We start from the raw sequence: 27,378 nt of genomic DNA, 5'->3' as shown, positions 1-27,378 counted from the left end.
TAACAACCCTCGTGTGTTCCCCGAAAACGAAAGATGGGGAAACGGTTATGTATACTGATATGTTATTTGTTCAGGGTGTGATGTTATTATTGAGAAGGAAAAGCCTGCAGAAATAACTGACCCTGTATACAGAACAGTTTCGTCATGGGACTTTCCTATATATTTTTGCAAAAGCGAAAGAGGAATTTTAGACGTAAAAAGTATTGCATCTATTGATGCGGCACAAAAGCGGGAATAGTTCTACTGAAAGGCAGATGCATTTTTACAATAGTCTACACTGTATTATTACACTCCGTTTTGTTACGAGATTTTCAAATCATTTCGATATTTGCTTGGATCCGTGAAACGAAACATCCCAGCATGTCAACATCGGAAAATGAGTGAGTCCAATAATTATTTAATTCACATTGACTCTATCGGTTCCATGCATTCACCAACACATGCCTTGGATGGTTCAAACCATGTACACCGTGTTTCACGGGATTTTTTTTGTAGTTTGGTAAGATTGATTACCAATATTAATGTAGTTGTTGATGTCATGGTCGGGGGGGGGGGGGGGGGCGATGCATTCACCATAAGTGATGCAGTTTGTTGCGGGGGATTTGCACGCCTCCGTCGCCCATGATTCTAATTTAAGAAACTGTCAAGGTGTAGGCCTACGACGAGTTTTTTTTACTGGTTTAAAGTCTAAAGAGTTAAATGTTGAAACTTCCCTTTAACCGCCTCGGTGTAGATAATTCCCTTTTAAACTGTAGTCCTAATTCAACATCACTGTGCATCCCAACAGATTTTGAGTAAAATAAATGATATATTCTGTAAGATTAATTTCAAAGTTGACCGTAATAGCTTGACGTGCATTATCACAGTATGACATGCACTAAATACAAAGACCCAGAGAGAACATCGGGGAAATAAAGAGCTTAGCTTCGTATTAGGCCTACGTCCCTGGTGATTCGCATAATAATTTATTATTTACGTAAGGTATACGCAATACTTTTACGTACGTAATAATGTATAAATATACGTGCTATTATGTCCCCGATGTCCCCTCTGAGTCTTCGTAGTTCGGAGATATAGACGTACAATTTTTGTCTATAGCCACAATAGGGACCTCCCCTCCATAGTAATTTTTGAGAGGTATTAAAAACGTCTGTGGAATCAAGAGGTTATTATTGCGTTTTATTTTGTGAACAACAGTCCCCAAAGGTCTATCATTAGCGGATCAGATTCAAATTACGACCTCTCCAATGAGTGTGGACTTCGTTTTTCGGCGGTGTTTATAAAAAATTCATGATGTGTTAAGCGGGTGGCGATAGAGGACAATTATTATTTTGTATCGCTTGAATAGCAAGGGGTCGGTATGTAGTGTAGCGTTTTAATCCCCCGCCTATACTGAGCTCACGAGTCCCACGGCCGCCGCTTTCCAAAGTTTTGTAACAAAAGGTGTTAAAGGCAAATATTAAAGTTGAATTTTGGCTCGGATGGGGAATGAATTTAGGGAGCGTCTTGAGTCTTTCAGCAAATGATTCTTGGCATATGACTAATTGTGACGAATAGTACAGGTCGTGGCACGGCCAGAGGTGTTATACGGTGAATGACTTTTGAAAAAGTCAGAATCCTTCCTTGCTGAAAACGACACGACGATGTTGAGTTTCTTTTCCTTTTATAGAAGCACTAACTGTTTGACATCGCTGTCACCTTTGTCAACTGTTTCTTATTTGTATATTCATTTCACAGAAAGTGTAGCATCGGCGAAGGTAAGTTAATGAAGAAATACAATCATTTGGTTTCAATGTTGACACTTTAAAACTAAAAGGAGTCGCATATATATACGCAATTTTGTTGAATGTTTTTTAACATATTTTTTTTCTAAAAAGAAGTCAGTGGCATATGGGGGTGGGTTAGGGGTGATGGTGCCGAGTGGGGTTTTACGTTGTTCCTCCTCCCGTTGCCCCCCCCCCCCCTTCGTAGGAAAACCAAACAAACGTAGCACATGCTACGTTTGTTTGGTCCGCCCCTGCACACTTGAACGTACTTTCACTAAACTAAAGGACGGGAGTGTTGGGATATCAACGTTGTTTCGCTAATTTTTTTTTTCAATAAATGAGCTGCGAGCCCAAGTTCACAGATAAACAGAGCTGGCAAGCAGTTATCGTTTAGCATTACATTTTTGTTATGCTGAGACCAAAATCCCACTTAGAATCAATTAGTATTAGCATGGAGGAATAAACACTGCCACATTTTGGCTGGTAATCAGTCATTAGCAATAAACAAGCGTGACATGCTGGAAACCTGGAACTGCTATCATGAACATGAGTTTCGTGCTGAACATTTTTCGCTATTTTCTTTCGAATGCAAAAGTTGGGAATGTTCCACTTAAAATCACTTTTGCTGTTTTGTTTTCTCAAACGTTTCAGTTTCTATTCATTTTTTGAATAAAAATCTTTCTGTTCCCATGACCTGTTGATCCATTTTATCTAACTGTTTCGCAAGAGTTGTTAACCTTTGTATATAATACACCAAGCCCCGGAGACCCGCCGTTGAGGCGGATTATACATATAGGAGGAAATAACTAGGCAAAATATTGCGGTTTCATTTTCACATTACTATGAAAGTAAACAGTCATTTAGTCACAAAATAGCTACTGTAGTTTATGATTAGTGCATTCTTTACGTAGTAAGGCAACAAGCAATCATGGTCCTTCCATTAGAACACTTCATTTGAGGGTATTCAAATGCCTCTGCTGATTACTGGTCAGAACAATCACACACACACACACCCACACACAAACACACCCAGGTTAGCATATGGGATTTATGGGGTACAACTATTGTTGGACCCTGATCCCCTTCTTTTGTTCTCTTTTGTCCCTTTAGAAATCTCAAAACACATAGCGTTATGGCTATGGGGTACTTCAATTTCTAAAGACAGACTTGATGGGTACCATTGTCCCTATTGTTGCCCTTTGTTCCTGGTACCCCATAAGTGCCAATATGTAAGAGCAGACTGATCCAAACGACGTTATCCTCACAATTACAATCACAATCCTCACAATGTTTTCTTTTCTCATGACACATCGACAAACTCTCCATTATTACTAAAACACTAAACAGTAAACAAAACAGAGATCGACGTTCAAGACTTCAGATTCGTTATCATGAAAACCTTGTTATTATTGTGTCCTCAGAAAGTGTTTTTTTTTAAAGTTAAATTATTAAGTGTGATGTAAGCGATAATTATAATTAGTAACGCCACGATGTTATTTTCCCATTTTGTAATAACTATAGTTAAAGGAACTTAAGAAACGACCAAAGAAGTTACGGCACACAAATTAAAGTTGTTCATTTTTCACCATTTCTTTTACGGATCTTTGCATTGCTGTTACCTATTTCTGAGTATCATAGGACTATCACAATTATGTTGCTCAGGCTGAATACAATTAATTTATTCTTGTGATGATGTAAACAAATAAAATAAAAAAACCCAAGGACGTATACTGCCAGACATAAATGTGACAAAAGAAAGTTAAATGTGTACATGTACCTGTATTTCGAGTGAAATTTACATCTCACAACATTTCTTGGCGATAGTATACGAAAATCTTTTTACAAAGACTATTGTTGTTATTGATCAGGGCAGACTAGTTTCATTTTTAAGCGCTCTAACAATAGATTTTGTAATGTACGTTTTTGTGTAATTTACACTCAGGTCATTGAAAACGTTTGCAGTAAATTAAATTTATTAGTCAATGTACAGTGTTTACCTTGTTTAAGTGAATGTGCACTCAATCTCGAGAGATGGAACAACGATAGATACTAAATCTCACAAAAACTCGCTCTTCAAAACCAACATATACTTCCGTGTTCACGTGCATTGTTACACAAACATAAATGCATTCCTGTCCGGCATATAATTATTATTATTACTTTTTTGTTTTATTCAGAGCAAATATTGGCGCACGTGTAAGTAGTGCACTGAAAATAGAGCACTAGTTGTCATACCAGAGGGTCTTGTAATCAAAACTGAATCTCATAATGTCTTTGTATATTATTGAATAAGTTGAAGAAACTGGATAAACCTATAGCTTCGTATAACTTATTTTATTGAATGAAACTAGGTTAATATACAAATGTAAACTCGTACTCACGGATTTGAATATGTGATAAGCTGGATTAAAAAAAAACATCTGAGACCGAAACGGACAGACCTATACAAGATCGCGGGATGGAAACAGCTATTGACAGATCGTTGTTTTCAATGTTAACAGCATCCTCTGTCGGATGTGATGTAGATGAAGCTCGCGGTTCATGCAAGGCGCGAGTGCGAATCTAGTAAATGGCCATAATTACAATAATCTGTAGTGTTGTACATGTATATAAGATAGCTTGTTGAGGCCCATTTTCTGCATATGGCCTAGGAAGCATCTTTGTTTCTTTCTTTTTCGCTTTTTCTCTCTCTAATTTTAGCTTTTCATATCTTAACCATCAACCCAACATATCCATCAAACTCGCGGGAGATGCTTCAAAAGTCACTTAGTGGTCACAAAAAGTCGAACAAAAAATCCATTTACTAAGAACTATTCTTGCTAATTAAGTATATAGATAACAAAGATAAAAACCGACTGTTTCCTTTTTATGATTTAAAATAACTGTTGCTTTAGTTTGCACAAAAAGGTTCTGGGTCCTGTCCTGTTCTAACTATTCTTTAAATTTCTGTTAATCTTTAGTAAAAATTAAAGCATTTATCTGTGTTGAAAGTAACATTCAAAATTAATGCTTTCCTTAGATTGGCAGTTTTGCAATTTCCAGCGATATACTGCAAAGGAAGACCCCCAAAACATTGAAATGCAGCTGCAATTAAAAAGGACCGTTTTTACTATTATTTTGCTCACGATGAGACTAGAGGTAAAAATAATTCTCTGTAAATCAGAGGCTTCCCCCCATTTGGCCAGCAAATGATACTAAATCCGTCATGGAGTAAAAAGAACTTGACCTTGAATAAAGCTGTGACAACGCCCCTGAGATGCTTTTTGTCAAACGGAAAGAGCTGCTTTAAAGCAACGTCGTGACGTCATGTCAAGTTTTCGCACGATATACTCGCAAAAAGGAGAACACCTTTTAAAACTGAGGCAGTGTCGTTGCGAGTGCTGCACGTGATGTGACCAAATAAAAAAAAAAAAAAAAAAATCACCGGGCATTTCCATTCGCAGGCCGAAGTATGAATACGATTTTCAAGAGATAAAACCGTCGAACTGTTTTCTTGTTCGGAAACCTTTTGTATACTGGCATTTGGCATTTGGGTGGCTAAATGCTTCTCAGAACTAGAAACGTACCCATTCTTGTTTTTTCGCTGTAAGCTGCATACAAACGTATATTTATACTATTTATACTGCTTACTTAAATATGAAACTTGCATTACTTAGGTTAAGCACTTCGCTTAGTGTACTGTCTCCTTGAATTCGTTTCTCGTCTGTCGCAGCTTTGGCCATCTATAGTGCCGCATTGTCTACCATCAACTTCATTGCTCTCTTGGTCGTGACTGTTGGGGTGGCTGTATTTCTATGGAGACATCGTAGGCAGGAAGGAAAGTCTTCAGAAAGGTAACTTGAACTCAGGTATAAAAATTGCACTTTGGATGGATACAAAGCTTTGATCTGTCCCTGCAGCTTTAAGGCCCATCTCATCTCTCTAAAATCAGACAAAACTGACGAATAGCCGAAATTTGCAAAGAGGAAAAAAATGATGAGTCGTAAGCAAATCACGGATCTATTTTAAGAAAGAATCTCCCACAAAAAAAAAAATCCTGCATCCGAACCGGAGACGGGGCCTATATTTGGAAAACCCGAAACGGGTGAGTAACCCTTGGCTCACCTCGTTCCAGGTTTTTACTTCTACTTAAACCCCTGTTCAATAGTAAATCCCAGAAGGCCCCTTGACGATTGGTTACCGCAATAACAAGCGATGGATTTAAATTTCGCACAAAGTGATTTTAATTTATGACCCCAATTCATTGTCATTTAACTGAATTTGTCATTAAAGGAAAGAGAATGGAGCTGAATCTTCCCCAAATTAGACTCGGGAGTCTGATCCCAGGGCGTGGAGGGCGTGTTCTGAAAACCTCTCAGAAAACGTGCCCTGCAACCTGCATTTCATACATTTTTGTTTCTTTAAATCGCGTGTCCATTGATTTTGTTCTTTTTCGTTGTCAACGTGCTAATCGTGTACTTGTCGTCGGCATTCACTCGTATTTTCGTTCTTGCCGGCTAATCATGTCCCCGTTATACTCCGCGTCAATTTGTCACTGTTGTTTGTCAGTGACATTTTGTCACTATCTTTCTTCCTCTCCTTTTGCCGCTGTTTTCGTAAGTTGGATGACCATTTTAAATCTTTTGATCTTGCTAATGATTCTTCATTCCAACCACGTTTGACCTCAGAGATAACTTCTGATTGACATTTACTCCCTTTATAGGATACACAGGAAGGAGAGCAGCAATGGCTTTGCCATTTCTGTCCAGGAACGTAAGTGGCATTTCTCTTTTAAATGTAAAAAAAAAAACCAACGAGGCAACTTTTAATTCACAGATCTCTTTTATATTTCATTTGCCCAGGGTAAACCATGATAACAATACTTTTCTGATTTTTTCTAAAACAAAAAGTATTTGGAGTTTTAATTGCTTTTTATTGATCTCGACCTTTAACTTTGTCAGTATTTTAAATACAATTTTGAAGTTGACAATCTGAATTCAGTACTGTCTGTGATTCTAGATTAATTGAAGAAAAACAGGATGAAGTTCCACATTTATACATAAAGTATTTCCAATCATTTCTGGTGCAGGACCTATCAATGTTCAGTACATAAACCCTTGCATGGTAATCGAACCCACAACTACTGCTACAAATCAAGTAAATCAGCAGCAAGAGATCTTGGAAGATACTAATATTTGATTCATTTCGATTGTATTCCAGAAGAACCTGGCCCAGGGTTTGAAAGTTCCATACCTCTCCTGACAAATCAGAGAGAACCTGAAGAAGTTTCAATCACTATCCAACCAGCTCAGATCGAAGAACCGCAGGTTCAAGAGAGACCCCGTGTGAAACAGAGTAAGACCCAAGCCAAGACGCCGGAGCAGCGAGGCAGTGACGAGAGAACTGCTCCCACGATGGGGGCCACATCAGGTAAGATTAGACGCAGTCTTACTCTTAGCCTGCCCCGCGCCCCTCGCAGAAAACCAGTCATCGAGCCCAAACCCATCAAGGAGGCAAAGCCGGCTGGCCATCACCAGAACATGAAGATGATCACTAGTCAGCTAAGCAGTACCGAGAAATTCCAGAGGCTTAGCAGTGAGAGCAGTGAGCTCCGACCAGACGCGGCGGAGCGGGAACCCCAGGAGCCACGTAGGGGAGCAGCTACGGTGCAGAAGCCCGGACGTGGACGAGGCAACGAATACCAAATGACCGTCCTGGTCAAGGAATCGTCACGGGACACAGTAAGCAAGCAGGACAACTCCCCGTACTACCACAAAGTCATGCAGGGAGCATGCGATGATGCAGAGGGCGAGGAACAAGACGAAGGCTGCGGCTTGCGAGACACAAGAAGCATGAGTACCCCAGCATACGGCTTCCCGCTGAAGAAGACAACCGAGAAGAAATCAGGCACAGTTAAGAAGCAGACAAAGCCCCAAAGTGACCCCAAGAAGACCTGGGAAACTGACGACTACGAACCTGTGCAGCAAGACCCGATGTTGCTGAAACAGCACAGCGTGGTAGTAGCTGCTGAGGAGCAGGGACAATACTCGAAACTCAACCGCAAGGAAATGGTCAAAGAAAACACCGTATTTGTACCACGTGAGGGTTACGATCACCTCTCCGCCCCGGAAAAAGAAAACGTAGCTCCTGTGCTGTATGGGTTGTTCCCTGAAAGTGATACTAATTAGATCTTACACACCTAAGGGGCCAAGTTACATGCGGCCATTTGTAATGTCATGCCAAGGAAGCCTAGGGTAGAACAAAGTACATTTAACATAAAAAAAACCCCTAATAAGTCTTTCGGATTTATTTTTGTTGTTTTATTGGATGCTCCTGTCTCGAGGAGTTATAATGTACAGCATAGAATCATTTTGCTGTTTCTTTGTCAGAAATGTATGCTTAAATATTTCCCAAATTACTCAAGAGAAGATAAAAGATGTAAAACTTGTCACACGCGGATGTATATTGCTGTGAATAATAGCACAAAAGGAGTTATTAAAGGGAGAAAACTCACTTCCACAAAACAATTTTTCGAAATTTCGAAATTCGTCGGAAGGTACTGAGACTAAAGCAATTCATTGCAAAGGTGAGCTCCAACGAATTATTAAGGAATATGTGATGAGATGATATACTAATACATTTTCTCAAAAAAGTCTATTTACTTTAAGGTAATCTTGTGCTCCTTTTGACAATAAGGCATAACATCAACAGAAAAATATGTACCGATTTAGTTTATTTTGGTGTACTCTTTAAATAATGATTTAAACGATAATTTATGTTGGTTTCCAAAAATCTTAGCAACATGTTTTGTTTATTTAAAAATGTTTTAAATTTAAAAGAAAACTCTTCTAAAAATCGTGAAGTTTCTATCGGTGGTTTTGAAACCTTACAATCTTCAGGATTTGCTTTTACTTCATTAAATAAATCACTCTCAACTGAATGACTTATGTAGTTACAGTTTCACATTAAAGAAAAACACAACTGATTAAATGTACTGATTTAGAGTCATATGCAATGATTATTGAATATGCCCAAACCTCGATCGTTATAGTTTGTATAGGAATGTATGGAGTTAGAATTACATGTACTTTTTTGTACTTGTGGATATTATGCACATTTTTTTTATTACTACTATGTAAGCTGTAAAATAGCAATCAGCGGTTTTTCGGTAAAAAGTATATTCTGTAAAGGGTTCAGATATGTAGTAACAATATCTTGTACATGTATGCATGCTTTCACAGATTGAATACCAGAATGCTAGCAGAGCAATTTTTTTCTGTGTGAATCGTGGCAAATTATAAGGGTAGTTTCTAATAAAATATACAACCTCCTTTTGTTTTATTGTATGTTTTAGTCAACTTAGATATTTTTTTCAAATTGAAAATCAGGGTCCTCTATTCGATGAGCGGTTTTAACAATCACGTGCAATGGTCCATTCGCGAAACTGAAAATTGAATTTGTTCAGAAAAATGGTCTTTCGATGTAACATAAGACTTTTCCGGTTGCAATATTGAGCTCAATTTTCGTTCATTTTGAACATATTGTCTGAAAACTCAATGAGTTTGGTAATGAAATTGATAGAATGCAAAATTGTAAAATTATTAAACCACTTAATTTTTCGGTATAATTTTATAAACAGCAAGCTGGTATAATAATCTTAATTTGTTGAAACCATTAGAAATACAAAAAGACAAATACAATGTATCATCCTAGAATTCCGGCAAAACGTTTCTCATCAAATAATTCCTTGGTCTCGGGTCTTAGTCAACGAAACAAGTGAGTGTTGTGGTTTAATTTTCTAAACATTATTTTAATCTGCACAGTTACTCCATAGTGATCATTCTTGCCGCGCGTTGTTCCACAACAATGAATGAACAAATACAAAACCATTGCCCTCTGACTCTCGCCTTTATGCAAAAGGTCTATTTCAGAACTCAAATTCGTCAATATAAGACATAAACGTATATTAACAATATTTTTGAAAATTCAAATAAAAATTATGTTATGAAATGGGTACATTATAAAGGAAAGCTCTATCCCAGCACTTCTATTTGTGACATTAGACCACAAGTGTATTGTAGTCTTTGTCCTTAGCCATTTGTTTCCTATAAGCTTTGATACTGCGATCAATCTTGTCGTATTTCTTCGGAGAAGATTCCCAGGCGTTCTCCACCACGACCGTTTCCCCGGCCTGGCCGGCACTTTCCCGAGCTTCCATCAGGCGGCGTATGGCGCGTGAGGACGCAGTGCGTCGACGGTAACCCATCTCATCAATGGTCTCGTATAAGGCATCTTCGTCTCCAACATCGTCTCCTTTTGAGCTGTCAATCAACGCCTCGTTAAAGAACTCCTGAACGGGAAGCAACTGGCGAGATTCATCCAGTAACCGCGAGTTTCTCTTGGATGATCCTTTACGATGGAGGCTACTCAGCGTGCTCGTGCACCCCTCGTCCCCGGAAAACATAACATCCATGGTGGTGTTAGCAGACGCTGAGGCCAGTGCTGACGAATCGTCATCATCTCCGTCATACAACTTGAAGTAATGCGACTCGTATGTACTTGGCAGTGGTACATTCTCACGGCAACGGGCTGAGTCTATTGAAGCATGGCGTCGTAGGACTGACTTCCCACTCTTATTACAGTCAGTGTCAGATGAGAACATATCATCCTGATTTAACTGCGTGGCATCCAGCATCATGATGTTCTTTCTCCTCAGTGCAAGCTCCTCAAGGAGCCGAGTGTTCCGACACATATTCATGAGTTCCATGTACAAACTGCTGCCTGTTGAGTGTCTGTTATTACACATTGTGTCCCTCCGTGACGACGAGACGCTGACCACGTCAGGCAGATCGCGGTGAAGGGGCGTAGCGACCCTTTGCTCGGCCTCCAGAATTACGGGTGCTGCGGTGACTCTCGGGACGGGAATATTGGCCGGGGTCGCTAGGAGCGTAGACTCGGAGGCTTCGGCTAACTCTCGTTTTGCTTCTTCCCGTTCCTCTTGGCGGACAGCAAACATATTTATGGCGAAATCACCTGAGATTCAAAGAAAATATTCCGCCATAAAAAGGGAGAAATGAGGTAAAGGAAAATATGCCACTGTAAAAATAGCGGCGTTAGATTCATATTAATATGGTACCTCTATGAAGACACTTCCTCGTAAAGTGTTATGAATAATTATTAGGGACTCAGGACATTAGGTGTTTGGCAGACATTTTTTAGTGTCTCCCTAAGGTTTTTAACATCCAAATCTAGAAAGAATGTTATCGTCTCGAGTTGCATGAAACGGTTCCCTTGCCCAAGAATAGTAACAATTTGGGAGTGGGAAGTATGGGATTAAAGAACGGTTTAAGCTTGTGCACAATTTTTATGGGAATGTTTCTCTGACTGGTACCATTTTTGTATTATCTCCATTGTTGTAGTCGAGTCACCAACGTCGAGTCCGAGTCCGAGTCTCGAGTCACAAGCCTTGAGTCCGAGTCCGAGTCTCGAGTCACAAGCCTCGAGTCCGAGTTACTAGTCAAAAGCCTCGAGTCCGAGTCCTGGACTCGAGTCCTACAACACTGATAATCTCCTGTGTATAGGACCATGTGACAAAGATATCTTCTGCATGACGTGTAGTCGCTTGGTCACTTGGGTCTGTGCTAACTGTTTGCCCAAACATTTCTCATAGTTTTTAAAATATTTCTTTTTTGCATTTTTACGAGACTAATACTCTATGAAGAGCGCCACCGATTGTCCGATGGTGCCTATAATCGTCTAGTCAGTTTCCCGCTCACGTCTAAATTGTAGGTCAGACAGCCTCTGTGGATAAAAATAAACATGACGACATTGACGGCCCTTTTTAAAAACTCGGCTTCGTTTCCGAATTCGCTTTATCACTTACAGCTTTTAATGTCCCGATCAAATTTTTAAACAAATCACTTGCTTCATAATATTATACAGTTATGATAATACAGTTTGATATTTCTGTAAGAAAACATTGACTAATGTTGACCTGGAATCTTCAAAGTTAAATTAGGCACCCAAATAGCACTGTTAGCAGGCGGAGCCGAATGAAGACCACGCCGAGTTTTGGAAATGCCGGTAACGGTCGTCAAATTCAAAAGAGTGCATGGCGCAGCAAAACTTGCGTTTGCCCCTCGTATACGACCCGAGCACAAAATAGTCGTTGAATTTCAAGTTTTTTCTAAATAAAAGCAAAGAGTATTAATTATCAACTCGTTTGTTAAAGTATTTAATAAGCAATTAGCAGTTAATAAAGCATATATTATACTCGGAAATGCTCGGGTGCTATCCGATTGTCCACGAAATGAATTCGGCAATCTTCGGACATTTTCGGAAAAAAGAGGAATTCCTCCCGTTTTAGTCACGTGACGTTATTTGTAATACAATGTATTACTGACGGCTACCTGACCTAAGATTCATCAGGAATAGTCAGAATCTTTTGGTCTGGGAACCTGAAAAATAATCGTCCACGTTTAACAGCGCCCCCATTGGAGATAGTATCCAGACTCCCCCCCCCCCTTCCCCCACCTTTTGAATTTACGGGGCCCATGGTCTTCTTCTTCTTCATTCATTCATTTTCATGATGACTTGATGAGTTGGGCCCAACTGTCCCTGTCGAGCATAGTGTTGGAAAGAGATGGACCACTCAGACCAGTATCTAGCTCGATGGATGTTTTCAGGGTCATGTTGGGACGACATTTTCGTCGAGGCTGATGAAAAAAAATCTGTCCACCTTTCTACGAAATCTTTAACATGATCCCCTTTCGTTCATGTGACTTAGCATAGTCGTGAGTCATTAAACAACTTTGTTGGGAGGAAGTACCATATGTAGGCTATATCCCATGCCTGACCGGCTGTTCCGTGGCATGACTTAGATCATGGACTATTCTTAGATACAGGTTACAGTAGCACAATCGAAGAAACATCCCACTAGCGGATGTGGAAATGTTGAATACGAGAGTCTATTTCTCATCTTTTCAGAGCAAATGTCAACTAAATTGAGAATTAGTCCCAAGTGGGGGCTGGGCCAAGGGGGGGGGGGGGGCACAAAAATGTGCCGCTTGCAAAAGGAAGTGTCTTTTTAAAGTATTTTTGAGTTATTAAAGCGACGAGCAGTCTAGACTACCACTTAATAAATTGATAATAAATCGCAACAGAGCCGGTTCGAGCTTCCGGACCCCTCCGCGACCCTTATGGGCATTTTAAACGAGGTTGCCCTTTCTCTTGCCGTAATTCTTGACACTAACCGGAATCACCCTGTCATTACACAAGAAAAAAAGGCGAGAAATCACACATTTGGAGATGGGTAGTAATTGAATTTATCTTACGATCTTTAGTAGGTTTCTTTTTTCGATCACGTTTGTTTTCACATCGCGCACTTGCGTGGAACGAAAATGAAAACGACGCCAAGATTTACTTCCGACATCAGATGGATTCTAGATTTAGTCAGACTTGCTTGAATACATTTCTTATCAACAGTCATTTTAAATTTTGTTCAAGTGTAAATTAGAAGTAGTCCATCAAGTTTATTTTAAAAACAACATTGTCTCTGAAAAAATTGTAGTCTCCCATTTTAGTCTCAGTATTTACCCAATGACCGCGACAAGAGCATTTCATAAATTGTCATCTTTGTATTCAACATTCACATAACATGTATTTAAGATTTTCGGAAGTGAGAAGTCAATTTGTGGCACGATATTAGATATGCGTGCAGATCCGGCTATGCCTGCAGATCCGCTAGCTGGGTGGAGTTGTAAAGTGTTTATAGTTTAAAGGTTTTAGTTGTGAAACAAAGAATATCGATCGATTCACAAAAAGTTATCACAGTAACAACGAATGATTATCCTTGATTTTTTCCCCGTTTGAATTAGAGTTTAAAAACCTGTATGTTACTTCTTTTACTTAAAACAGATAGAAAACGTCTAAACTCGTTCCCAGCTCACAAACAACTCTCCCAATTTCACAATTCAAGTAAGCGTTTATTTCTTTACACAACCAAAGACAAAAAGGGTTTACAAAAAGCCTACTGGTTTCACTTAGTAAAATAACTTTATTCCTTAACAGGGCTTAAAACTTGTCCCGCACTCCCGACTTTCTTGCTGTTTGCATGTGCATTGCCATTCTCCGCATGTTCCCCCCATATTTCACTCATTGCCTTCGCCAACGGTCTCCGAGCAGTTTGCACAAAATCCAACCCACTATCCAAAACACCGTCACCTCAAAGATACCTGCTGAAAAATCTATCTAAATCGGTAATGATCATCTCCCGTTAAAATGATGAGATACAGATACTTGTGACGAATAAATACACAAACTGAACGGTGATACAATAGACCATGTAAGTCTCGCGAGTCCACGTTCACTTTTATGTGAGCGTCGTGGTTCCAAACACTGATTAGTCTAGTCACAAACTGAGCTCCCATGTTTGAAATTATCTGTTGTTTGTGTTATCAGCGTAATCGATTGAACGGGTCACGTCTCGATATAGTCCGAAGACTCATTGGTCCGAAGACCCATTGGTCCGAAGACCCATTGGTCCGAAGTCACATTGGTCCGAAGTCACATTGGTCCGAAGTCTTATTGGTCCGAAGTCCCATTGGTCCGAAACATAAAACTGTGTAGTTGCACTTGTTCAGGTTGACTGACCCTAACCCGAACCCTGACCCTAACCCTAATACTATGGGGTGTCGGACCAATGGAGTGTCGGACCAATGGGAATTTGGACCAATGGGACGTCGGACCAATGGGACGTCGGACCAATGGGACGTCGGACCAATGGGACGTTTATACCAATGGAACGTATAGAGCAATGAGCCGACGGACCAATGGGACTTCGGACCAATGGGACGTCGGACCAATGGGACGTTTATACCAATGGAACGTGTAGAGCAATGAGCCGACGGACCAATGGGACGTCGGACCAATAGGACTTCGTACCAATGGGACTTCGAACCGATGGGACTTCGGACTATAGAGACGTCCCCGATTGAACGGAAGTTTAGGTCAATTTTTTTTAGTTAAAGTAGTCATGAATGCCCATTTTTTTCAATATGTTGTAAATTGAAATGCTTTCTTTTCTTTCAAAGTAGCAATTTGTTGCACTTGATTGGATAGGCCCAGTCTGGACGCAACAGATAAATGCAAAAACAATGCACACGTTGTAGATCCTATACATGGTGCCCGGATGTACTGTATTCTCGTAAAAGCAACATACACGAGCGACATATACGTCTTCCGGTCCCGTGCTCGTGACCAATTATTATATAAAATGGTAGCTAGGCATACATATTATACAGGGTGGATAAAAAAACCCGAAACCGAGATGTCATTGCTAATTGGAACAAAAGTAGGGCATGTGTGAATCAAATGGAGGTATCATCTGTTATAGTGTTGAATCTCCTCTTTAAAATGACACACTGATCATGTCCTTACATTCACGGTTGACTGAGCAGTGTCCAATTTTGTGAAAGGGTCTATTTAGAGGATTGCGCCACTTTTCATGGTGAAATCGCTTTTTCCCCACCTGCCTTGATTGGCATCCATATACCTTTCACTCTGTGATAAATGACACAACAAAAACCACAATTGAAAAGTGGCGCAATCCTCTAAATAGACCCTTTCATAAAATTGGTTACTGCTCAGTCAACCGTGAATGTAATGACATGACCAGGGTGTCATTTAAAGAGGAGATTCAACCCTAACAGATGATATCCCCCTTTGATTCACATGTGCCCTACTTCTGTTCCACTTAGCAATAATATCTTAGTTTCTTTGTTTATCCACCCTGTATAGCTATACGCATAATACCTATAACTGCATCTTTGGCATTCCTAAACGTCACTGTATGAAACGCTGAGTCACCATCACGTGACAGTGGGGCTGGTCCAATGCCGATATGCTTCATGCTGAAATACAACCCAAACAGAAACAAGTCAGTTTCCCTTGTTGGGATTGACCACAACCGTACATTTTTTATCTGATTTTTAAAAAAAAATCAGATATCACCACCGAGCATTATTTTCTTTGCCCCAAGCATTCTTGAGGTTTTTACCTTATGTGAAGGTTACGTTATGACTTAGAACTTAAAAAACAAGACGAACCATTCTCTTGAAATGTCAAATCTCCGTAGGCAGGCTAGGTGGTGTTGAGCGGTTTCATTTACTAACTATTCGAGCAGTGCTCTATTTAAGTGCTCCTTAAACAGATTACCACAATTACCAAACTCTTTTTTTTTCAAATGAAAAAAGGGCGAAATGCCTCACACTTCAAACATGTAATAATACATGTATGATAATTTTACAGGTCACTTCAGTGACGCATCTTATATACGAATGATTATAGTATGTGGCGTGCATGCCCTGGGCAAATCAATCCGTTTTTAGTCATCTTCAGAAGTTCCTGTGTACGGTCTGTCACAGCAATTTTGATGTAGTTCAGCTGCAGGATAGTGATTAATCATCGTCTTGGTCTAAGACTAGATTTGAATTTTGTTATCCTGACGCAGTCGGTCCCTGACGCCATGGCCTTACGGTAGAGGTTCCCATTAACAAGATGACTCATATCCAGTCTCGGGAATATTGACACCGCCACCCATGAAATTCCGAGCATACCCCATGTGCGTACATTAGCTTGGCTACAGATCGTGAGGTAGGTCTGCTGCCAAAGTCCCCAAGACTGGATTGGATTTATCTGGTTGATAGCGCCTTATACCGCAGTAGTGGATGTACCTCGATTTCATGGACCATTGCATTAGGAGAATACGTAGACCAAGACTATGAAATGGTGGCTTTAAGTTTATCCCATTCAGAGACTGCCACAGCTGAATTACTCAGGGGCGGATCAAGCTTTGGTTAAGGGGGGGGGGCTTAACAGGCATTAGTGCTTTCTCTAGACTCTACATGATTTCTAGTTTCTTTTGCGACCCGGAGGGCGGAGGGGGTTAGACCCTCTCATTCAAAAAAAAGTAAGAAATCGTGTAGAAAAAGTACTAAATGCCTGCGAAGCCCCACCCAACCAAAGCTGGATCCGCCCCTGAGTAATAACTTTTATTTTAGGTAAATAGCAATTGAATATAAGCCTATAGTGAGTAAACAAAAAGAAACCCAATTGTCGGGACCATTGATTTAGTGAAATTCTGCATGTCAAATTCTATATGAACTGAGCCCAATGGTAAAAGAATCCTTCAGATCAATGTCATTTTCAAGTTACGGAATTTTAAACACGACCACCGTTTTAAAATTTTGTCTACGGATCACAAAAAGGTAAGTGTTCTTTCAGCAAAACGAAAACAATCACTTATTGGGATGTGTATGCATTGTTTTCGTTTTGCTGAAAGAATGCACACCTTTTTGTGATCGTTTTTTAGCTAAAAGTAGTTAATGAAATTGACTTCCAGTCATAATTATTTTTGGTACTACATTTTTTTTAAAATATGAAATAGATTTGTTGAGGTTTGGGTTCCGCTTTTTTTGTGTGACTCACCCTGTACAATTCGAGAACCAGTCGGAAGGAGTATGCATTGACGTGACTTTTTTTGGCCTGTAATCCGTGTTTTTTGTTGAACTAATAAAAAAACGAAAGTCCACCTTCCAACACTTTTTTGTTTAACTCAAAATCTACTGGGCACATCTTGCTCAAACTACGACTGGCCAGTAAAGAAATTCCTTAGCAATCCAGCCATAATCTCTATTTGGCCCAAAACAGTGATAATGTGTACGAATTTATGCAATTTGTGACAAATGATACCGAAAACACTTGCACTTTTGTATACGTGCAAGTTGTGGTGCACACTCACCTTGCACGCAAACAAAAGCACAACTTTCTTTCGGTACTATATTTGTATAATTTTGTACACATTATCACTGTTTCGGGCCAAACAAAGAGTATGGCTGGATTGCTAAGGAATTTCTTTACAGGCCAGCCGTAGTTTGAGCAAGATTAGCCCGACTGCGTCTGGCCGTACAGTACTATCGCAAGCTCTGTAGTACGGCCAGACGCCCGATGCTTCCACAGAGACTGAATTTTGTTGGCCTCCGATGTAGCGATTTTGCTACATCTTTCGATCGCGATTATCTTTTCATCCAGGACACAAATTTCCAAAGTTAAGGTTCGTAGTCGTAGAGCAACTCATACCTTTTCGAAAAAACGTTGTTTGGTCTCAATATTTTCATCCATCTGGCCACAAGACGAATTTCAGTCATCAGATTCCACAAATATCGTCCCCCATGCGATCCCCCATGCGATTTCAAAATGGCGGCCGCGCTGTAATGTATGCAATATGCAGGCGCGCCCGCACAAACTCATGAATATGCATAAACAGTCTGTGACGTATGACCCCGTGTTTTTGGACGTGCGTGCGGCGGGGCCGTACGTCCAAAAACACGAGGTCATACGTCACAGACTGTTATGCATATTCATAAGTTTGTGCGGGCGTGCCTGCATATTGCATACATTACAGACTGCGCAATAGTCGTGGCCTTGTTGCCATTCTGTGATTGGTCAATTAACGACGTTGAAGTACATGTACGCAAGTACGTACGGTACCATGTACACGTACGGGCGCCGCATGTACATGTTCGGTTCATCGTACCACAAGGCCAGATTCTGCAGGTTTTTTTGTGACACATTTCGTTCACATAATGATACAGAAAGGGGGAAAACAAAAATCATTTCACAAAACCCTACTGTGTATATATCTCGATATTTAAATGAAAATTGCAAGCTATCTGAAATGATTCGTTGGACATTAATTTGGTGCATAAACTTTGGGACTTCTCTCTTTAAAAAGAAACTTATATTATTCATCTATATTCATTTTTCTTTAAAAAAAATATTTTATGAATGTAAATGTATTAATTTTATGTACATATTATGCGTATTAAATTGATCCCTGCTTTTCTCTTCAATCATTGTTTTAATTTAAAAAAAAAAACCTCCCTATATCTAAAAAGGACTGTCACTAAAATGATTCTGAACGTATTGTATACTGAGTGCGGACGGATCCCAGGTGGGTCACGTAATCAGCACTGCTTGCGACTGCGCTTGTAGCTACTTGCACTGGAGATACGAAGACACCATCAAATGAACGTCGTTCATTGTCCAATCACAAAATGGCAACAAGGCTACGGGTGCATACCTGCAAATAAACTCCCATAGACACTAGTGCTAAATGCCCGTACTTCAAAATTCTTTTAAAAATACTCAAAACTCTCACAGGTATTCAAGCTGCACAGAAAAATGATGATCAATGTGTCATCTTTCATTTTCTTTTCAATTTATGGTGGGTTGACCATTGACTTTTCGAGATATTTTCACGCAAAGAAGACGACCCCTGTTTTCCCCAAAGCGGAAAAGTAGCCATCTTGAAAAACGATCCCTCCACAACATGGCAAAATAGCGCCACTTTCGAGCCCAATAGCATCCAAAATGCTCAGAATTGGAAGCCCCAAATCCGGGCCAGAGGTTCACTACCATATCTCTTCAATTCCCCAATTTTACGGCGCTCAGAACTCTCTAATATAGAATATTTTGAGGGTATAACTTTTATTCATGAGCTTGGCGGATCGATTTACCGGTGTGTACCCCTACGACTATTGCGCAGTCATTACAGCGCGGCCGCCATTTTGAAATCGCATGGGGGATCGCATGGGGGACGATATTTGTGGAATCTGATGACTGAAATTCGTCTTGTGGCCAGATGGATGAAAATATTGAGACCAAACAACGTTTTTTCGAAAAGGTATGAGTTGCTCTACTACTACGAACCTTAACTTTGGAAATTTGTGTCCTGGATGAAAAGAAAATCGCGATCGAAAGATGTAGCAAAATCGCTACATCGGCAGCCAACAAAATTCAGTCTCTGTGGGAGCATCGGGCGTCTGGCCGTACTACAGAGCTTGCGATAGTACTGTACGGCCAGACGCAGTCGGGCTAGAGCAAGATGTGCCCAGTAGTTTTTGAGTTAGACAAAAAAGTATGGAGGGGGAACTTTCTTTCTGGTTGAGTGTATCTGTAGCCGTTGGCCCGGGATATGCAATGTACCTTATGTGACTGTGCTGATGTGAGTCCGATGAATGGCGGGCGAAATACAACGCAGCTATCATCATTGTGATGAAAAGCGCTGACAACACACCCATAGCGATGAAGGGAAAGATGCCCGAATCAATAAAAAGCTCTGACTTCTTCTCATCAGGAACTAAAAAAGGAAAACGGAAAACTAGTGTTTTAGGTCATCATAATGGAATATTTTATCACGAGGCCTGTGAAATCGTGTAGTCTTCCTGTCATGTTGATGTTTTACGAAGCACTGTTTTGCAATCATCATACATACCCATTACGCTCTGTAACTTTCTCAAAATACTATAACATGTATTTCCAACTCCGTCCTGACGGTATGCTCCCAGGGATGTAAGGGTTTTCATGCTTTGCTATTGGTTTAGAAATGTTAGTAAATTATTATTCATTATGAATGGTTTATTTTAATTGTATTCCTCGCCGCCAGTGGCAGAATTATGAATATAATTTACATTAAAAACACATAAATATTAGTTAATTCGCACATTTTAATAGGGAAAAAATACATGTATAGAATTGAATAAAAATTGATAGAAAAAAATTGTTCACGAAACTTAACAGTAAAATAAGCCAGAATAAAAAATAGGGGATGGGAAGGAGATAGGGAAAAGAAAATTGCATGGTGCGTAGACTGGGTAAAGGAGAGCCAAAGCGGTGAATTACAAATACAAGCAGGCGATTTGATTTATACAAAACATTGTATCCCGTTCCGCATCTCACATAATTTTTATTTTGGAGAAGGGAAGGATAAATACAAAAATGAAAATTCTTTTCCCCTTACGATGCTTGTTGGTCGCGATGTCCTGACCTGGCTCTCGGATCGTTGCATCTGTGGTTGCTGGTTCCCCTCCATCTCGATCCATCTCTGGGTAAGGCACATGGGGTGCCAGTGAGTCCAAATTTTCTTCTTCCTCCTCAAACTCCGACCGCTGAAGGAACTCGTCCGAGTTCAGCCCGGTCTTGCCCCCAGATAAATCCTCTTTCTTCGTCCCGGGTTGGGGCGAGTTCTCGCTGAAGGAGTATTCCGTGCCTTCCTTTTCCAAACTGTGCTCATCTGTGATGCTGTCTTGTTTTCTTGCCATTGTGACTGGAAGTCTCTTGGGCAATATGTCTTCAACTGGCAGAGGATTTTCTTTATTAAAGGGAATATACAACATTTGCAAACATCGAAAAATAAAACTACCAAGTTTTTACGAAATACCTTAATAGGATGTTGGTAAATGACAGTCTACAGCATCCTGTAAAATTATGGCACCTGGTGTGAAGTCATTTTCAAGAAAATTGTATTTTTGTAAAAATTTCCAGCGGTGGTCGGCCGACCACCGTTGGAAAAACCTAACTATTTTTCAACTACTGCTCCAAATTTACCATTTATTCAGTCCAAATTTTGTTTGCTATTGGTTACGTGTTCATGAACGGGTGCAGGCCAGCTAGACTGGTACCGTTACCTTACAATTTTCTGGCATCTGTAAACTGATCCATTTTATAATTAGTGGAGTCAGGGAACCAGACTACTTGAACAGTTTTGTTTTTCTTGGTTTTTCCAGCATTTTCGAACACAAAACTTCAAACATGTCAGTGTAACAATATTTGATTTATTATACTAACCCCTCAAATAGTTCATTTCTGAAAATTACAGCAAAAGCCAATGATGTACATTCCCTTTAAAACATAGAAAGGACTGTAATGATGACTTTTCATCACAAGTCAATAAAATGGAATAAAAATAAGGGTGAACAAACGATTTTTCTTATATTGCTTTCGGTTATTCACTGCCGTATTTTGTTGTTGGAAATAAGCTATCTTGAGTGTTACAAAGCTGCAAATAACAATAAAACTGCCATCCAATTTGAACGCAATATGCAGAAAATTATCAGTGTGCAATAAGTATAATGCAAATTAATCAAAATTTCTCCAGCATTCAGTCAGACCTTCCTGCACGTAATTCCTTCCTGCATGCAAGCAACGAAAATAGAATGAAATACCAAGTCCGAAACTCACTACTGGCATTCTAAAGAGTCACACTATGCATGCGATAAATAATTGTTATACATCAATGAAAAAACTATACTAAAAACTATCGAGGGGCAATTAAAAACAGGGACAATAATGTCCGTTCTTATTATTCTTCCCTTTTTGTTGTTGTTGTCAGAAAATATTATTGGAATACAGTCACGTAACAAACCAAATTTATGGGCAAATTTACCTGGGTTACAAGGTGTGTTGTTCACTTGCTCCTTTGTGCGATTAGATCCTTTTTGCAATTCTGGTTTAGCCTGATCTCTTTTTATGGAAACAAAACGGGAAAAAAACACAATTAAAATCATGTGAAATATCCATCAACATTTGATTCGCTCCTGAACTAGAAGAAGGTGGAGGTTGTATCTTTTTGATATAAAAAAATGGTTCCTTGATCTTATAAAAGAGCGTTTCAACAAAATCTCATTTTCCAGGTTGTTCAAATTTGCTTGCAATATGTTAGGACTTAAACAAGTTCTGGAGAACCTTGAACCCCCCTAATTAAATGTTAAATTGTTTATTTTGTTGCAATTGTTTATTATTTGAAATTCGTATAGCTGCTTCATTTTATGTTAACTTGGCTGGCTATATACCGGGAGTATCTCTATAGTATATATTATATTAGTATGTCAATATTACAAGTTGTTTTGATTCTTACCAAACCACAACAGTTACGATAAAATACCTTGTAAACATCCCTTGAAGGGTCGTTTCTGTGATTCGTGCAAGGGGATCCTCACCGGTATATTTGTTTAAATTTGTTATTTGTTTTCTTCTTTTTGACCCCCTGGACGGATTGCGACATTGTGCCGGTTTCTGTAGAGTTGTTGCGTTTGGTAGATATCCAAGTCCTCACTACTGTTTCATCATTTGCCTAGACCTTTATGTAGTATGCCGACTTTCGTATCAAATGGGTTTGAAAATGGGGAGAGGATCCACATAATACAGGGTGTCCTGAAAATAATGGTGCATGTAAACCCCGCCATTATTGCCAATTTACAACCGGAATTTACTGCAAATGTTTATATGATCTTCAAGATTACAGATTTAGCTTGAGAATACCGTTTGTTTAATTAAGATTGCTTTTGTAAATCCAGAGATACGTTTGAATAACCGCAAAGACAAAAAAAAATAGGAAGCGAGTGCTTCAAAGATCAGACAATGCCAGTATGGCTCTTTTGATAAGATTATCCCTATGGGTGTAAAACAAACATTCCATTCACTCAACAATATAGGGTTTTGCTGTTATGTTGAAACAATTTTATAGTACAGACAGGTTCACTTCTTTAAAACTTCAATGAAAGAGTTTAATTAAATGAAAATAGATATTGCACACTCTGCTTAAAATGTTAAAATCACTGACAGTAAGGACTGTACTGATTTTAACTGCTTTACAGAAAGTGGCCCAAAATGGGTTTCTTGGCTTTGCCGTTATTCAAACATATCTTTGGATTTACAAAAGCAATCTCAATGAAGCAAACGGTATTCTCAAGCTAAATCTATTACCTTGAAGATGGTGTAAACATCTGCAGAAAGTTTTGGTTGCAAATTAGCAAAAATGGAGGGATTTACATGCACCATTTTTTTCAGGACGCCCTGAAGTGCACCCTTTGCTGTTGGAAATGATCGTCGGTCCTTTTTTGCAGGGTAGAACTCTATACTAGGGACGGATCCTGCTTTTAGCTTAGGAGGGGTGGGGCGTTAGCTGTCCAGTCGGAAGGGGGGGGGTTAAATCCCCTCCCTTTCCCCGGTGTATCCTCCAGTGCCTCTATTCATTAGTTTCATCTGAATTCCAGGTGGATAGCTTCTAAACTTTGTTAACTGCCAACTAAATGATATCAGCAGTTCCTCAGGGATGGAGTGTCGGATCATCCATATAGTTTAGTCTCTAGGCAGTATCGCGTCCCAAGTCCACATACAGACTGTCGAGATCGGGTGAGTCACCCAGTTCCGTTTGGGAGATCAAGGAGAAGAGGGATCGGCCTGCAGGATTTGGTGCGTTAATCACCAGTGCCGGTTGTAGCTTACGCGCACAGTATAGAGTGCAGGCCATACTTGAGTTCCTTGTCAAGCACGCGGATTGGAATATCTTCAAAAGGCTTATAATATGAACATCGACACTTAATTGAAAGTCTTCGAGATGACAGAGAGTTTAATTAGTGGCCACACAGGCTATGCAGGAAAAGGTCAGTCTTCAGAACAGGAAACACTGTAGCGAAAACACTTGCGAAAACACTTTCGAAGTGCATATTATCTAAATCGTGAGGATTGAACTTTGTCTTCATTTTAACAAGTAAGAGAACTGCGCTCAACCCATCGACTGAGTACCCAAAACGGATGTAGTTTGTCTCTAAACAATTAAATGATAATCGAAATAATTCTGAACTAAAAATATTTCAACCCCAGTATGTTGTACATACACATCAGGAGGTGAATAGGTTCCCTTTTAAACTTACAGAAGAAAACAATTGCGCATATTAACTCTTTAGGAATTTTAGCAAAGCTCATGTGCGTACGTTATAAAAAGTGGCTGTGTTTTCTAGTAATGTCCTATGTCTTCTTTGGACAAGACGCTATAAAAACGTTTTCTGCAGGGGGAAGAAAACGTTAAAAAAATTGCTTCAGTGAGAAGATATCTGAACTTCATTTTTATCTCGCACTAACGCTTCATTAACGCGTTGCGTATACGCCTCAGTTTCTGTCTTGGATACAATTCGATACATTTATTTCGATGCTGCATAAGGATGATACATAATACATAATGTTATATATTCAGATTGACAATACATACTAGATATATTTACAATAGTGAACATTAACTAAATGGCAACATCTAGGTCCAGGGTGAAGCATCAGCTTTTGTTCCCCAGCCTATGAACAGACAGACAAGTGACAGACATACATAGAACAATTTCACATAGCGCGTGAACTTATACCAAGAGGAGATGATAAATTAATATTAGCAATGTAAACACCCTTCCATGATTGAGGACGCCTCAGCCTGTCTGCTCCCACTCCCTGTCCCTCGCGGGATCGCTATAACGAAACGAAATAGAAATGGAATGGAACAATTATTTAGGCCTATGCAGAAATCTTGACATCGTAGAGGCTTTAATGTACTATGTCTAGGAAGTAAAGTCTGTGGCTTAACAAATATATATATTACCCCCAAACTTGAACATTTTGAACTATTGAGTAAAACAGAGTTATGAAATCCGGTGTGTCGGGAGGATTTTTTCATGACTCATACTTACACGCAAGGCTTGAGCACCCTTTTCAGCACAACTCTACCCTCATCGTTCACCGGCCTCGCCTGAACACAATGAAATCGCGTCCACAACACTCCAGACACGGCCAGTAGCACCCACACCACCTTACTATTATTAAATCCCATCTCGGTATATTTCTGTCCGTTCCTCCTTTCAAGTATTAATCCAAGTCATATCAGTGAGAGCTGCTTTCAAAGGTAACAGCATGGATCGGCGGCCATCTTTGACTAGGCAAATCACAATGCTGGAGCAACTTTGTTCACTGGATTACGGCGCGAAGGGCGCAGTAGAGTCGATTGGGGACTTGCAGTTCCCGTTACGTTTTGGTGACTGTACCTAAAGATTCGATCAATGCACAGGGATAGGAAGTTCACAGTGTGCTGACTCACATCACTAGTGCCTTCAATCTGTTTGACATGAATTACCTCAACATCTAACCGTCATCAGGAGAACATTATTCATGTTGAATGGCCATAATAGGAAGATGAGTGTTGTCTTAAATGAATGAGCGCGTCTTGAATACCCCCCTCTCACCCTGTGCCTTCTGGCCCCTCCCAGTCTGTTCCTGTGATTATTGCCACCATGCTTGACACCTTTTCTCGTGACTCAGGCAATCAGGGACCGCCTCAATTCCTTCAAGATTTGAAAAACAGAATCGATTTTTGACGTAATCGATTGACTGTACTTTCAGCGTGATGAAGTCCTTCTCGACATGGCTGTAATAAACAAAATACAATACTTTCGGTCATTATGTTGACCACGTTTAGGTGTGGTTTCTTTTCGTTGATATTCGAATTGTCTTCATCTTCTCCGATTTCTGCGCCCAGCCTCAAGCCTCTCATACATCAACATGACCTGGTCCCATAAACTCAGTGATAGTTCTGACCCGTCCGGAAGTTGATAATTTGGCTCGCATTTTTTGCAATGCGTCATCAACAGTGATCACGTGATCGGATATGCAGGCCTCAGTCTGTAGTCCGTTAGCAGAAATATAAAAGCTCATGATCCTATTACAATGCTGTGCTTACCGTTAGGGAAAAAAATCCTCGCAAACTGTAGGTGACGCAGCCGCCACGACATAAAATAAACATAACAAAAGCGGGCAGGATCCAGATCCGGCCCGTTTTCAAAAAATGTCCGAAGTTTACCGAATACATATTGTTGACGCTTAGATATATTCGCGTCATTCTCGATTTTAACACTGACGGGAGAAGAGGAACCATTTTGCCTATGAAATTTAACCCACCACCACCCCGTCAGCCACCTTTTTTCTCTCTTTTCTCTCTCTCTTTTGTTGGGTTCAGAATTTTCACTTTCTTGTAGGCCTACTTTTATGGCGTGTTTTTCCCACACAAGCACTGGTTTTATTTCTCCATTAACGCAATTACCTCAATATATTCTATGGTCTGTGATTCTATTATTAAGTGTTGTGTTGTCTTCCAAACAATGTTGTTAACAGAAATATGTGTAAAGATATAATATTTAAAAGTTTTATATTTCTGGTACCTCAGGGGGCTCGAGTATATTATAACATCAAAAGTTTATAAAAAGTTGAGGTATTAAAGGTTCCCATATCTGGCCATCGCACTTGTCACCCTGTGCACAGACCCCATGAGACCGGTCTTAAACCTTCCGACTTTTTTTTCAGTAAATAATTATAGGCCTACTTTCCCTGCTAAATATGACTTTTTAGGACATATTATCACTTTCTGATGGCTGATAGGTCACTGAAGGGAAACATTAGTGATGGCCAGATATGGGAATCTTTACAAAATTGACAGGAACAGTGGAAAACAAAAAAAAATACTCCGACAGTAAAAACTATATTGTGTGAGGACACTCCGTAATTTTTGCTGCCATCAATTTCTTCCAAACAATGGTCACCATCCTAAAGTCCAATCTGTCAATGCGGATCTTGATAATTATGCCCAATTAAGGTCTCAACCACTGAGCTCGAACTAAATAAAAAAATTGCAAATCACAATCTCAAAACGTTAACCTCACACGTTTTTTTTTATTACCGGGTAATTGACATGACAATTATCTCTTTGACTTGAGGAAACGGAATACAGTCCGAAATTGCAAGACGGAACTTACGGTGTGTACAACAGAATCTCCCTTTAGTAAAGGAAGTTGTAGTCAACACGCCGAGGCTGGCACTGCAATAGCTGTGAACTGAGGGCGCCCGGCGCTGCCTTTGCTGTTGTCAAGCGGGTGACTTATCCGAATGGAGTGCATGGGCCTCCGGCACATACGGATCCCGACAA

The 27,378-nt window shown here is 39.9% G+C and overlaps 2 protein-coding genes across 5 annotated transcripts; one reads left to right on the top strand and one right to left on the bottom strand.

Moving 5' to 3' along the window:
• Positions 1–229: 229 nt before the first annotated feature.
• Positions 230–9,091, top strand: LOC119729683. 3 transcript variants are annotated; one of them, XM_038202360.1, is made up of 5 exons: positions 230–380; positions 1,738–1,757; positions 5,479–5,599; positions 6,469–6,518; positions 6,969–9,091. In XM_038202360.1, the coding sequence occupies exons 1-5, from the start codon at positions 361–363 to the stop codon at positions 7,931–7,933; spliced, it is 1,176 nt and encodes a 391-aa protein (XP_038058288.1). In that variant the 5' UTR covers positions 230–360; the 3' UTR covers positions 7,934–9,091. The 3 variants fall into 3 exon arrangements, with proteins under 3 accessions (XP_038058288.1, XP_038058287.1, XP_038058289.1); XM_038202359.1 differs by having other exon boundaries at positions 6,966–9,091; XM_038202361.1 differs by lacking the exon at positions 1,738–1,757 and having other exon boundaries at positions 6,966–9,091.
• On the bottom strand, positions 8,461–27,378 carry LOC119729682. Of its 2 annotated transcripts, XM_038202357.1 has the most exons (7): positions 27,209–27,378; positions 25,097–25,827; positions 22,030–22,106; positions 20,605–20,955; positions 19,791–19,944; positions 15,558–15,655; positions 8,461–10,778 (listed from the first exon to the last, which is right to left on the bottom strand). In XM_038202357.1, the coding sequence occupies exons 2-7, from the start codon at positions 25,234–25,236 to the stop codon at positions 9,805–9,807; spliced, it is 1,794 nt and encodes a 597-aa protein (XP_038058285.1). In that variant the 5' UTR covers positions 25,237–25,827; positions 27,209–27,378; the 3' UTR covers positions 8,461–9,804. The 2 variants fall into 2 exon arrangements, with proteins under 2 accessions (XP_038058285.1, XP_038058286.1); XM_038202358.1 differs by lacking the exon at positions 25,097–25,827 and having other exon boundaries at positions 27,209–27,377.

Source organism: Patiria miniata, unplaced genomic scaffold (genome assembly GCF_015706575.1).
Source record: "Patiria miniata isolate m_02_andy unplaced genomic scaffold, ASM1570657v1 HiC_scaffold_21, whole genome shotgun sequence".
Taxonomy (NCBI): Eukaryota; Metazoa; Echinodermata; class Asteroidea; order Valvatida; family Asterinidae; genus Patiria; species Patiria miniata.
The sequence above is the reverse complement of the archived record's forward strand: the minus strand, read 5'-3'. Positions and strand labels throughout refer to the sequence as shown.

Excerpts from the sequence above, each read along its gene's own strand:
- LOC119729682 (XM_038202357.1), bottom strand. The coding sequence starts at position 25,236 with ATGGGATTTAATAATAGTAAGGTGGTGTGGGTGCTACTGGCCGTGTCT. Across the intron at positions 20,956-22,029 it reads CAACACACCTTGTAACCCAG|AAAATCCTCTGCCAGTTGAA; the intron begins GTAAATTTGCCC and ends CCTTTAATAAAG. Across the intron at positions 10,779-15,557 it reads TGCCAAAGATGCAGTTATAG|GTGATTTCGCCATAAATATG; the intron begins GTATTATGCGTA and ends TTTGAATCTCAG.
- LOC119729683 (XM_038202359.1), top strand. The coding sequence starts at position 361 with ATGTCAACATCGGAAAATGA. Across the intron at positions 5,600-6,468 it reads GAAGGAAAGTCTTCAGAAAG|GATACACAGGAAGGAGAGCA; the intron begins GTAACTTGAACT and ends CTCCCTTTATAG. Across the intron at positions 6,519-6,965 it reads TGCCATTTCTGTCCAGGAAC|AAGAACCTGGCCCAGGGTTT; the intron begins GTAAGTGGCATT and ends ATTGTATTCCAG.